The sequence below is a fragment of the Phocoena phocoena genome, chromosome 3, assembly GCF_963924675.1.
Source record: "Phocoena phocoena chromosome 3, mPhoPho1.1, whole genome shotgun sequence".
Lineage (NCBI taxonomy): Eukaryota > Metazoa > Chordata > Mammalia > Artiodactyla > Phocoenidae > Phocoena > Phocoena phocoena.
In genome coordinates this window covers 1,202,935-1,215,517 of record NC_089221.1, presented here as the reverse complement: position 1 = coordinate 1,215,517, position 12,583 = coordinate 1,202,935, and the positions used below count along the sequence as shown (strand labels likewise).

At 56.9% G+C, this 12,583-nt stretch overlaps 2 protein-coding genes across 2 annotated transcripts; one reads left to right on the top strand and one right to left on the bottom strand.

The window, feature by feature from the left end:
• Positions 1–4,503: 4,503 nt before the first annotated feature.
• NDUFS6 (NADH:ubiquinone oxidoreductase subunit S6) lies at positions 4,504–9,962 on the bottom strand. Its single transcript, XM_065875268.1, has 4 exons — positions 9,820–9,962; positions 8,851–8,904; positions 5,284–5,406; positions 4,504–4,569 (listed from the first exon to the last, which is right to left on the bottom strand). Exons 1-4 carry the CDS (start codon positions 9,949–9,951, stop codon positions 4,504–4,506), a joined length of 375 nt encoding a protein of 124 aa, XP_065731340.1. The 5' UTR covers positions 9,952–9,962.
• Positions 9,963–12,046: 2,084 nt separating this feature from the next.
• Positions 12,047–12,352, top strand: MRPL36 (mitochondrial ribosomal protein L36). The gene has a single exon (XM_065875532.1). The coding sequence runs from the start codon at positions 12,047–12,049 to the stop codon at positions 12,350–12,352; it is 306 nt and encodes a 101-aa protein (XP_065731604.1).
• The last annotated feature ends 231 nt before the right edge of the window (positions 12,353–12,583 follow it).

The following is a 12,583-nucleotide window of genomic DNA, read 5'->3' as shown; positions in this document are numbered from 1 at the left end:
GAACACTTGGGCTCCCTCCTCAGGTCCGCTGGGCAGGTGACACCCCCACCTCCTTCCTGCAGACCACGGCCATGCCCACCCATCTGCAAGACTGCAGTCCCTTCTGGCGGCACTCCCCACCTGCAGCCTCCCATCTGCCCTCCAAACCGGAGCAGCGCCTCCGGACCCACCCCACCTGTGTAGTAGGTGTCCGAGGGTCCTGCTTTTTCTCCTTTTTCGGAAGGAGGGCCTGAGTAAGGGGTTCCCCCAGAATCAGGCCCTGCATTTTCCCTCTGGGCTGTGCTGAGAATTGACTGTGGTTTCAGCCTGGACCGGCCCTGCACGTCACAGGAGGGAGGGGCCGGGCTCGCCCCTGGGGATGATGTCACCAGGACTCCTGCCCCGCCCGGGTGGGGCTCCGGGGTTCGCCCGCAGGCGCAGCCCACTGGCTGTGGGAGCGGCTGCCCCCCGGCACTCATTTTGGAGGCTGGGTCGGGACGTAGGGGTTTTGAGGATGGCGTCTGAGGACGCAGGTCAGGACGGTGAAACTGGGACGTCATGCATGACCACAGCCGCACCGGGTTTTGTGAGTACCGGGAAGCCGAAGCTCTCCAGCCCATTACGTCGGTATTTGTCCCCATGGAAATTCTTTCATGGAAACAGAATAGTTAGGATCTTAAGACCCGTTTATCATAAAAATGTCAAAGTACACAACGGATAGTAGAGATCACCCAAATCTCATTCCAAATGGCTTGCTGGTGTTAGAGAAGCTCCTTCAAATGAGCTCTACCTACCATAGAGCCGGCCAATATTCCACGGCAATAAATACTGATCCATATCTATTTTTTACGATGTAAACGTTCTATTACTTCAGTGATAGTGACCACTTTCTGAGGGAATCGTTCTAAGCCTGATTGTGTGACGGCAGCCGGAGGGTCCCTTGTGCACACGCGTGTGGCAAGTTTGCCGTGACGGCAGCCACTCTGCGACCAGCACGGAAAAGACCCAGCCAAGCTCTCCACCTGCCGCCTGCTCCTCTCTCCATTCAGATTCTGTTTGATAAACTTAGTGCGTTAGCAAAAGGAGCAGAAACAGGAAACTGAGATATGGGAGGAGGAGGGAAAGAGACTCTTACCCCAGGACTGGAGAAATGACCCCAGACACCACTGTGAACTCTCTCTAACGTTGCTGTATTGTAGGGGACAGAACTAAAAGAAACTTGTGTCTTCTTTTTTATAATTGAAGCACAGTTGGTTTACAATGTTGTGCTAGTTTCAGGTGTACAGCAAGATGATTCAGTTGTACGTACATATTCTTTTTCATATTCTTTTCCATTATTATTATAGGATATTGAGTGTAGTTCCCTGTGCTATACAGTAGGTCCTTGTTATCTACTTTATATATGGTAGTGTGTATATTTTAATCCCGTACTCCTAATTTATCCCCTCCCTTTGGTAACCATAAATTTGTTTTCTACATCTGTGAGTCTATTTGTTTTGTAAGTAAGTTCCTTTGTGTCATATTTTAGATTCCATATATGAGTAATACCATATATTTGTCCTTCTCTGTCTGACTGACTTCACTTAGTATGAGAATCTCTAGGTGCATCCATGTTGCTGCAAATGGCGTTATTCCATTCTTCTTTATGGCCGAGTAGTACTCCACTGTGTACATGCACCACTCCTTTCTCCACTCGCCTGTCGATGGACACTTATGTTGCTTCCATGTCTTGGTTATTGTAAATAGTGCTGCTATGATCCATATCATTTCTAATGGCTTCATACTATCTACATATAAAGAAAAGAACCTCACTCACCAGGCCCATATTTTTGTGTAATTTGCCGAGTGTAAAACGAACATCCTTGCACGTACCTTTTCCACACTTGGCATCGACACCTTAGGTCAGCGGTCCCCAACTTTTTGGCACCACGGACCGGTTTCATGGAAGACAATTTGTCCACGGACGTGGGCGGGGGGGGGGGGGTTGAGATGATTCAAGCACATTACATTTATAGCGCACTTTATTTATTACTACACTGTAATATACAATGAAATAATTATACAGCTCACCAGAATGCAGAATCAGTGGGCGCCCACTCACTGACAGGGTTTTGCTATGAGTCTGCAAGCAGTCGATTATGGTCTCTGTGCAGTCACACCTCTCTGCTAAGGATAATCTGTACTTGCAGCCGCTCCCCAGCTCTAGCATCACCGCCGCAGCTCCCCCTCAGATCGTCAGGAATTAGGTTCTCGTAAGAATCGTGCAAGCTAGATCCCTCGCGTGCGGAGCTCACAGGAGGGTTCGCGCTCCTACGAGAATCTAACGCCGTCAGCCTCATAGGAGGTGGAGCTCAGGCAGTACGGGCAACGGGGAGCGGCTCTGAGTACAGATGAAGCTTCGCTTGCCTGCTGCTCACCTCCTGCTGTGCGGCCCGGTTCCTAAACGGCCATGGACCGGTACCGGTCTGTGGCCCAGGGGTTGGGGACCCCTGCCTTAGGATCTTCACATTCTGGTGCACAACTCAGCTCCCCGGGCACATGCAGCCAAGCCCACTGGGTCTGGCCCTGTATCAGGTATCCGCGGTCTGTCTTTACACGCACGTGCACCGGCCCTGTTACTTCTTTTACAGAGTGTCTGTCATGCCTTCTCCCATTTTCCCTCAAAATTGGGTGTCTTTCATACTGACCTGTATTTTGGTTTATTAGGAATTTTTTTAATCTTATGGTCTGCCATTATTTTCCCCAGTTTTCAAACGACTTTTTTGATTTGAAGAAAAATCAACTTGTACCATATTGGAGGAGAAGAGAATGAAAAGATAAATCTTTTCATGTAAAGGAGAGAGGGAAGCATGGGAGAGCTGGGACAAATGGGACAGAATGAGACGGTGGATTTAAACCTAAAGACGTCAGCTGTTACACTAAGTAGAAATGGACTAAAATGTCCAATTAGGAGATGAAGGACTTTAAACTGGGTAAGAAATCTAAGCATATTTGGTATACAATATACCAAGTACCAATGTATTGTATATTAGAGAGTATATTGGAGATACAATAAAAACATAAAGACACATTAATGGTGAAGAAGAAAGGACTGAGAAAATTAACGTGCAAATACTAAGCAAATGAAGTAGGTGTGGCCCCATAAGGCACAGGCAGAGCAGACTCAAAGGCAGATGTCTTGTTAGAGACAGAACAGTGAACAGGCGAGCCGCAGAAACTAACAGCAGAGCCTCACGCAGCGCCTTAAACAGGGCGCCAAGCCGGAGAACACTGGGAGGCGCGCAGACCCCCGGTGGGTGTGAGACTTCAACACGCCTCTGGCGCGCTGCGCCCCCGCTCCTCGTGAGCAGATGTGAGACACTTCCAGAAACCAGCGGAGACCTGGAGACTCCTTCCATCCCCACCCGCCCCAGCCGCGGGACCCCCAGGACCCCCGACCTCCTTCTCCTCCCACCCTGCCCCCACCTCGCAGACCTGCTTTGCACAGCCAGCCCCCAAGTCCACTCCTGAGGTCTTGGGCCTGCAGCTCTGGCTCCACGAGAGCCTCGGTGAGCATGCCCTGCGCTCGGGGCCGCACCCCCTCCGTGTCAGCCGGCTCAGGCCGAGGGGCCCCCGCCTGCCCTGCCGCGGGCTGGCTGGGGCCCAGGCGTGGCTCCCTGAGTTCTCCACATCCAGTGCTCCTCTGCCAGTGTATGTCACGTTGGTCGTGCCCAGGATTCCCGACTGTTAGAGCCACTTACCACCTCCGGCTTCCAGGGTTGAAGGTGAGATGCCGGATGCCCTTCCAGTAACTCTGCCACTATGGTCATCTCTCCTTTCATCCGGAAGCTTAAACGGTCTTGTCCTCTCTAGCCTCCATAAAGTTTAGAGTTTCATCAACTTAGTGTTTATAATCAGAATGCACCCGGTTGTGTCTTTTCTCACCAGTTTTGCTGAGTACCTGGTGTGCCCTGTTATCTGTGGGTTCTCCCTCAGCTCAGGAATCTTCTCTGGTGTAGGTGCCGCTTCCCCGCACCCCCCACGCATCGCTTTTTCCTCCTGGAATTCCCATCACCCCACCAAGCCTCCATTCTCTTCCCGCATAATATTCATTTTTATTTCTGTTGTAATACATTGTAATCACTACTGTTTTAAATACACAAATTGTACTTGATTTGGACCATATGTGACTGTTAACACGTTCAAATAGGTCCTTAACTTCTTGGGATTTGAGACACTGGACAGAGCCTGAGGATCAGATGGACAGAAAGAGTGACAGCAGATGAGTGGCGGGGCTGGCGCTGGGCCGGAGCCGAGCCCCCTGAGCAGCCACGTCCCTCGCCCCCGGCCCCCGGACTCTCCCAGCCCCCGCTGTGGCCCCGCGGGTGGAAGGAGCATGTGACGGGGGCCCGGGAGGGGCGCTGCCTTAAGCCAGTCCTAAGTGAACCTGTGTGAGAGAAACAGCTGTGCGCGGCATCCTAGAGAACAACACCGTTTATTCGGCACTAGAGACAGAGTCCCTGCCACCGAGCTGCCCACGCGGCCCTAGTGACAGGACTGCCGGAACTGCAGGCCACAGTAGCCACACGTCCCCGTCTTTGTTTCTTTGTCCTGGAAAATTCAAAGGGAAAGATCTCCTATTTCCGTATTCCACGTCAATCTAGAGACAGGTAGACCTCAGACACTAAAAGCAGACACTGGAAACACACAGCCAACCGGGGCGCCCACGGAGCTCCGGGGTCACTGCCTGACGCAGGATGTGGCTGTGCCGGAGGCCCTGGGTCCAGCCTGCTCCACCCAGACTCGCTGGGGTTGCAGGCTCCCTGCCCTGGAACACACGGCTCGGTCCCCGTCCCCCTCCCGGCCCTCGAGCAGGGGCCTGGAAGGACTGGAGGGTGGGGCGCGGAGCAGAGGCCCACCCCTCAGGGGTGGGGTCCAGCCCAGACACAGCAGCAGGGGCGGCGGGTGGGTCCTGCCCTGTCGCAACACCGCGTGCACCTGAGCTTTATCCCGAGGCATCCTTCTCTGCTCTAACAGCCAGTGTACTGTTCTCCTTCTCAAAGGCTCTGTGCGTGTAGTTATCAACAATGTAAACGATCACACAGGCACCGACACCACGGTTCCCTGGGAAAGACATGCCTACAAGTCTGAGGGAAAGCAGTGCTGGTGACACTATGGGTGTTGCACAGTCAAAGCTGCCCTGGACACGCCCTCTGTTCAGCCCCTGTCGTACGGTCTGTGGGCAAGGCCGAGTGGGCGAGGGTGAAGCCAGCGGGGTGAGGACAGGACAGAAGGACGGGGGTCCGGGGACAGATGGCACGTTACCAGGTTTATGTACACTTTGGGGTGGCCCAGGGCCCCCCCCGCGCCGTCACACGATATCACTCGACTCCCAACTTCGCTGACAGGCTGCTCTGCTATCAGGTCGATGGCAAAGTTCTCATTGACCTGGAAAAAGACAGACAGGAGAAGCTCGTACAGACAAGCACAAACACTGGACGCTCTCACGGAATTTAAATCAACGTAGACCACCCCCCACAGACACGCACACACTGCCAGCAAAGGCACGTTCTGTACCGTTTCATTCAAATATTATCGGTGTAGATCCTCAAAATACACAAGTAGTTACATACATGTACACACACCTTTAACTTTTCATTTGGATATAATTTCAAACTTACAGAAAAGCTGCAAGAATTACAACAGTACAAAGAATTCTCCTTTGTCTCTACCTGGACTCACCCTGTTAACATCACGCCCCACGTGCAGCGTCACCTGTTCTCTGCTGGCCCTGCCCCACCCTCCCTCTCACACGTGCACACGGACACACATGCACACACATGCTCTTCTACTCTATCTGCTGGAAGAGACCAGAAGCAGCAGCTGACCCAGGGGCCAGGAGCCACGCTGTCTCCATGACCACTTCACTCTGGGGACCGGGCTCTGAACTAACAGCTGGTTCGGGGTCCCGAGCAGGAAACGTGACAGATGAGGCTGAGCCACGTTGCGACGGAGGGAAAGGCAGCCTCAGACTACAAGGGCTGCTCCACGTGGGAAACTGGAGCGACGACGGCACCATAACCACGAAGCACGGAAACACAAGATGCTTGAACCAACGCTTCCACGGAGATGCTCTAAGTCCACTGACTTCCTTACTGGAAGGAATCGACTCATGACTTTCAAGCTGGTAAATGAAGGGAGAGAGCGACGCATTGCTCCTCCTTCCTCGGGGAGCCAGCTTCTCTCGGTGCAGGTACTCAGCTGGGAGGCACAGAATGTCGTCTGAGCTGAGGAAGCTGGAGATGCTCACCCACAGCAGCCAGAACCGGAACCAGAACCGGAACTGCCACGCATGGCCCGGCAGAAGCCCAACGTTACGGGCAGCGGCTGCACCTACACACAGACCCCGACCTGATCTGATGGGGCTGCGGGATTCCACCCCAGCTGACACACTCAGGGTGCAAAACAGCAAGATCATCTCGAAGGTCCCCATCTCTGGGGGCCAAAGGGTCATGGGGTTGGAACACGGTAACAGAGGACAAACACGGCCAGCGGTGGGGCCCACTCTCCCCCTTCCAGACTCCTCTGCGGACAAGCACGCAGACGAAACACTCGGGGTGTAAACGCTGCCCGAGGTCACGGTGACTCTGGCTCCGTGAGTAACCCCAGTATCTGCTCATCACGATGGTGAGAAGTGTCGTGCCCCGTCAGGCCCGGAGGACCAAGGCCACGTGGCTCCCACGTGCACCCAGAGGGGCCCGAGGCTGCAGTGAAGAGAAGAAAACGAGGATCGATCTTCACAAACAACGGCGGGAGGGGCCCTTAGTTTAGTACAATTTGAGGACAATCCACTTGCACCCAGGAGCACCGACCACGGAGCAGAGCCCTCCCACCCGCTGCCACCGAGACGCGCAGCGGTGCTGACGTCCTGAGCCCGCGGAGCGGGGGTGACACGCCTGCTTTTGGAAAGCTGTGTCGGCTAGACATGATGCCATCCCAAAGCTGTCCCTGGGCTTCCTATTTCCGGAAAGGGAGCAGGGAGTGAGGAATTGCAGCCCCCTTGGAACACACGTGGCTGTGTTGTCCCCACTGCTGTCCACGCCCGGGGGCCCCGCGCCCCGAAAACGGAGCCCCACAGGGTCCACCCGACCGACGAACACGGCACGACAGCCATGCTAACCAACTTCCAGGCCAGCACCACCTCCGCCCGAGGCTGCCGCGGGCGCCCGTCACTCACGGGCAAGGAACGTCGGCTTCCCAGGGCAGGCTCGCTGCGGCCACACATGGACGCTTCCCACCTTTCCTGCGAAGGCGGATCGACCGCCCAGCTTCCTGCTCTCCTCGTTCCTCAGACTAAGAGCACGTTCAGCTTATTTCTTAAAATTCACCCAAATGAAACCGTAGAGAGTAAGATCGGTGGTTGTCAGGGGCAGCCACGCTGGATACGAGGCGCCACGCACCCGTCCAAACCCACAGAACGTACGACCCCAAGAGGGAACCTACCACATAAACCTAAACCACGGACTTGAGTTAACACAACGTATCAGTATTCAGCAAGCATTCAAACCTGTCACTTCTCACAAAGGCAGCGCACTCAGACAAGAGGAGAATAACGGGGACGCTGTGGAGGGGGGAGGGATATAGGAACTCCTACTCTCTGTGCAACTTGTCAGCATGCCTAAAGGTCTTTTAAAACAACAGGCTCTTGGAAACCAAAAAAATTTTCAAATACTACTGAACGCCAAACTTTTGTCGCAAGAATGAAAGCCGGAGAGACCTGCTGCACATCTTACATGAGCATGGGCCCCTGGACGCTCACGATCTCGGACAGGAAAAGGCCCCAGAGACCCCGAGCGGGGAGGGGTCAAGGGTTGCAGCTGGTTCAGGACCGTGGTGAGCTGACGAGCGAGGTGACATCACCAGCACTGCCCCCTCCATTCACACGTTACTGGCCTCACGAACTCTGGAATGTCTGGTTCGGTGTTTAAGTTGCTCCCCGACGCAGAAGGTGCGTCCTGAAGCCACGGTAGAATTCCCAGGAGAGAGGAGTATGACAGGCAGAGATGGAAAGCCGGGGGCAGGGTCGACCCCAGGGCTTCAGGATGCACCTGCTGGAACTGCTCCATCCAGGGGGCCAGACTCCTCACCCCACGACACCCTCAAAGTGGGAAGTAGGAAACCAGACCCTGGGGATGGACAACGTAACCAAGGTCAAAGGGAGGGGAGATGCGACTTAGGGACAGCTGAGGGTGGCAGGAAGAATCAACAGGCTGCCTGAAGGGGAGAAGTGGCGCCAGGTGACTGCTGGGGAGGGGTGGAGGGAGGCCTGAGCCAGGGCGGTGAGGACTCCCTCTGAGGTGGCAGGCACGGGAGAGAGGAAGTGGGAAGAAAGCAGGCCACCGAGGCGAAAGGATTCCAGTGTCCAGCGGCTGCACGGGTGTTTCAGACCCACTCAGGGAAGACCCACCCACGTGCTGTCTTCAGCTTGTCAGCGAAAGTCCCTGAAAGAACCAGCCTAATCGATATGCTGTGAACCACGGAAAACATACTCCAAAAAGTGACTGAAAGAGTCATTTTAAAACATCGATGGGACTCTGCTTTAACCTGAGAGTCTCTCAAGTATAAGGCACAGAAGTGAAAGAAAAGGTCACTCCCATTTACACGTAAGCTAAAACTATACGCACAAGATGTCGTGTTACATATCTCAGGGGGAAAAGACCAGAACAGAACTGGACGTGTTTAACACGTAGAAGAAATGCAGGATTCCAGAGATTCTAGCGTGCTCGCAATTTGGGGAGAATTTACCTAAATTTTACAGATTAGTATTTATTTCTTCTTCGTTATAAAAAGTTTTAGAAAGCTCACCTCTCTTTTGCCAGACCTTTCACTCACCTCTTTCTGACGACCTACAAATCGAACTTTCCTGTAGTCTTTATTGCCATAAGCCTGAAAAGGAAAAGACCGTATGTGATTTTTTACGGCCCGATTCTGTATCTTATACCAATCATAAACGTTTCAGGAAAAGTGTTTTCTTAACGTTTAGGCCATTCACGATCACACACACCAGGAGTAAGTGTAGTTGCGCGCCCAGGGGCGTTTTTCAGCAGGATTCCTAACGGGACGTCAGGCAGTAGTCTGAATTGGAAGTAGCAAAAGGTAGGGAAGGAGCAGAGGAGGGCAGTCCTGGCGGAGGGGGACACCCGCCTTCGATCTCAGAGGCCCCGGAGCTTCCTTCCTCTCTGAACCTGCTCCGTGGCCTTTTTTAGCAACACAGGTACTCCCTCCGTCATCTTTGGGCTGAGGATCATAGCCTAACGCCGGGTTTGTACTTCAGTAACTCGACAGCGGACCCTCGAGTTACTAAAATGTGGTATTCAACATTCCGCAAACATGAGGAGATCGGACGCACAGAATTGCTAATTTCTGACTCCACCGGAGTTCTCCCCAGTGACCAAGGCGCTACCCCGGGATAACAGTCTTGTATCCGAGTTCGCTGCGAGGATGAGACCACAGTGGCTGCAGACAGCCACTCGGTACCCCTGCGGGTAGTGGGCCCGGGGCCCCGGACGGAGGGGGAGACCGAGGACGGGACCGCAGGCGCTGGGTCTGGGGCGTCAGGAGCACTGGGGGACTGGACTGAGGGTACGGGGCCCGGGGCCCCGAGGGACTGGACCGTGGGACCCGGGTGCTGGGCCGGGGGAACAGGAGGGACCGGGGTGCTGGACGACTGGACCACGGGCACTGAGCTTGGGGCACAGGGGGCACCGGGGCGCTGGACCCCGGGGACACGGGGGCCGAGCCGGGGCTCCGCCCACCTGGGCGCCCCGAGGGGGAGGGCGCTCTCCGCGCCGCAGGGGTTACCTGGCCGGTGTGCGTGACCTTCTCCCCGGCCGGCAAGGTCTGCACCCCGAAGCACCTGGCGGCCCCGGGCAGGCTCCGCGCCGCCGCGCCTCCCCGGCCCAGCAGCCTGAGGAAGGTCACCGCCGCCGCCATCTTTCAGGCTGACCTTCGACCCCGCGCACCGACGCGCCGAGCGCCGACGCATGCGCACGGCGTCCGCAGGGACCCGCCCCGCCCCCGGCCCGGATTTACCTCGCCCGGTGAGGCACGCACGCGCGGTGCGGTCAGGCAGGTGCGGCCGGCTGGTGCAGCGGCGGGCGGGGGCTCAGCCCGGATAAGCGGGGACGCTCCGCGCAACCTTAGCACTTAGTGATGCTCCACTTACCAGGGGCAGGGCAGGGGAGGATGGAAACGGAAGATGCAGTGCTTACCTTCGATGGTAACGGATAATCATGGGGAGTTACATGTTGAATGTTGTGAATGTTAGAGATGAATCCTTGCTTAGAGGAAACTGGAAGTACATCATGTTGGACAGAGCGCATTTCTTTGCGGTTCTGGGGTTTCTGCAGCAGAGCCCAATGAAACTGCCAGTAAAGCGCAGCCGATGGCATCCCTCACGCAGGTTAGCCCCGAAATGCCCGCTGCTCTGGAGCACACCTGAGCAGGACGCTGGCTCGCGGCCCCGGCCCTGCTTCTCTCCTGCCCCTCATGGCCTCCTCCAAACGGCCTGTGCAGAGACCCGTCGGGATGGTCAGCTCACACGGCCAGCCCCCGATGGGCGAGGGCGGTGGGCACAGGGAGCAGTCTCAGAGCTGGGGTGGAGTCGCGCATCCCACTGCCCAGGAGCTGAGGGCACCCACAGCCTGGACTCCAGGGCGGTGTGGCGATGAGAGGCGACAGTGCCCAGAATACCTCCCGGATCGGAAAGGTGTCCACGGACGCATGCTCAGAGGCAGGCCCGAGCTCACCTGGGCAGGGGCCACAGCTTGCAGCCGGGTCAGGGGTGCGCGTGCGGTGCCAGGGCGGCGCGCAGGTGCACCCCGTGTGCAGCTCACCTTCGTGTGCGTGGAAAGTAGTTGTGTCCACGCAGACACAGCCTGGAAAGACGTGTGGCGATTTCACTGTGGAATCTGGGCAGTGGGTACGTGGGTGTTCGCCATCAGTGTCTTTCAACTTTTCTCTGTGTTTGAAAGTTTTCATAATAAGATGTTGGAGGAAATAAATTTAACTACAGTCAGTTAGAACCAGGGCCCATTTCCATGCGTTCCCCTGAGCCTCGCCACATTTCTCCCAGCATGTCCACTTAATACAAACATGAGGTTTTTCTAGATTTTGTTTTGACATTGATATTTATCAGCTTTTTAAAAAGTCTACTTGGTTGTGACTTCTTTTTCATTCAAAATACCTACTTTTCTTCCCATTTTTCATCCCTCCCCCGCCCCCGGGAGCGCCCCCCAAACCTTAGCCGCCCGGTGGCCCACAGGGCTGGGGGAGTCCCGGGAGGAGGGCGCAGGGTCCCGGGAGTGGGGGGCGGGCTGGGTATGCAGGGGACCGGGAAAGGGAAAGGCAAGCAGCCGGGGAGGAGCCCGGCGCTCCGCGACTCCCGCACCCACGTGGCTCCGCCTCTGCGCCCAGCCCCGAGGGGACCGCCACGTGACCCTGCTGCCATCTTCCTTCCTGGCGGACACTCCGGGCGACGGCATCTCCGCCCCACTGCGCAGGCGCTACCGAGGGCGCAGGCGCAGGGGCTGGCGAGGCGGGCTGCTGGCGGGCCCGGACTCACTCTTTCAAGGTGGGGGTCGTGGGGTGTTCCGGGGATCCCGAGGGGCAGGGGAGGCGGCGGGGGTTCCGGGCTCAGGAAGGGCGCGTTCTGGGGACCCCTGGCCTCGGCTTGCCCGGGTGGGACGCGGGCGGAGGTCACTGCGGTGGGAAGCGGCCGCACGGGTGATCCCTTCTAGCCGGACACCGTTCCGGACCTCGTGCCCTCTGCTCCAGCCCGCGGCCCGCCCGCCACGGGGTCACGTGGACGCGGGCCTTGTCTGGCCCCGGCGGCCGGGTGGGGGTCTCGGCGCCGGGCGGAGACACGGTGCCGCTCGCCGCTCTCGTGCCCTCCCGGGGGGCGCGCAGATTCCCGGACCCGCGGCCTGTGTCCCGAGGGCAGGGACGCGGGGAAGGAGGTTTTCTCGCGGGCAGGAGCCACCGGCAGCTGTGACAACTTTGCCTCTTTCTCCCTAGATCCAGCCGCGACATGGCCACCGCTCTCCTAAGGAAAGTGGTTTCCGCCGTGGGCCCCCTGCTGCACCTGGGTGGCCTCCCGCTCTCCTCGCTCGCGCCGTGCCACCCGCGCGCCTGCCGTCAGGTCGGTGCGCCCCCCAGCCCGGCGGCCGCGCTCCTCTCCGCGCGCCTGGTACTCGGCCTGCAGCAGCCAGCCCTGGGTTTCAAGACCAAGGGCGTCCTCAAGAAGCGGTGCAAGGGCTGCTACCTGGTCAAGAGGCGCGGGCGTTGGTTCGTCTACTGCAAGACCAACCCGAAGCACAAGCAGAGACACATGTAGCCCTCGGGCTGGGAAATCCCTGCCCGGGAGACGGTGCTGCCTCGTCGAAAGGAAAATAACAAGTAAACATTCTGTAGCCTCCGTCCTGCTGACCTTCGGGTGTTGTGGACTCGGCGGCCTGCGTCTCACCACCTTGTGGCTCAGGATCCGGCCAAGCCTGAGACCCACCTGGGAACGTGTCCTTCTTAGCTCCTGCGCAACCTGTGTTTGCGCTCGGGCAGAGGACCGAAC

Excerpts from the sequence above, each read along its gene's own strand:
- NDUFS6 (XM_065875268.1), bottom strand. The coding sequence starts at position 9,951 with ATGGCGGCGGCGGTGACCTTCCTCAGGCTGCTGGGCCGGGGAGGCGCG. Across the intron at positions 8,905-9,819 it reads AGGTCACGCACACCGGCCAG|GCTTATGGCAATAAAGACTA; the intron begins GTAACCCCTGCG and ends TTTCCTTTTCAG. Across the intron at positions 5,407-8,850 it reads TTGTAGGTCGTCAGAAAGAG|GTCAATGAGAACTTTGCCAT; the intron begins GTGAGTGAAAGG and ends GTCTTTTTCCAG.
- MRPL36 (XM_065875532.1), top strand. The coding sequence starts at position 12,047 with ATGGCCACCGCTCTCCTAAGGAAAGTGGTTTCCGCCGTGGGCCCCCTG.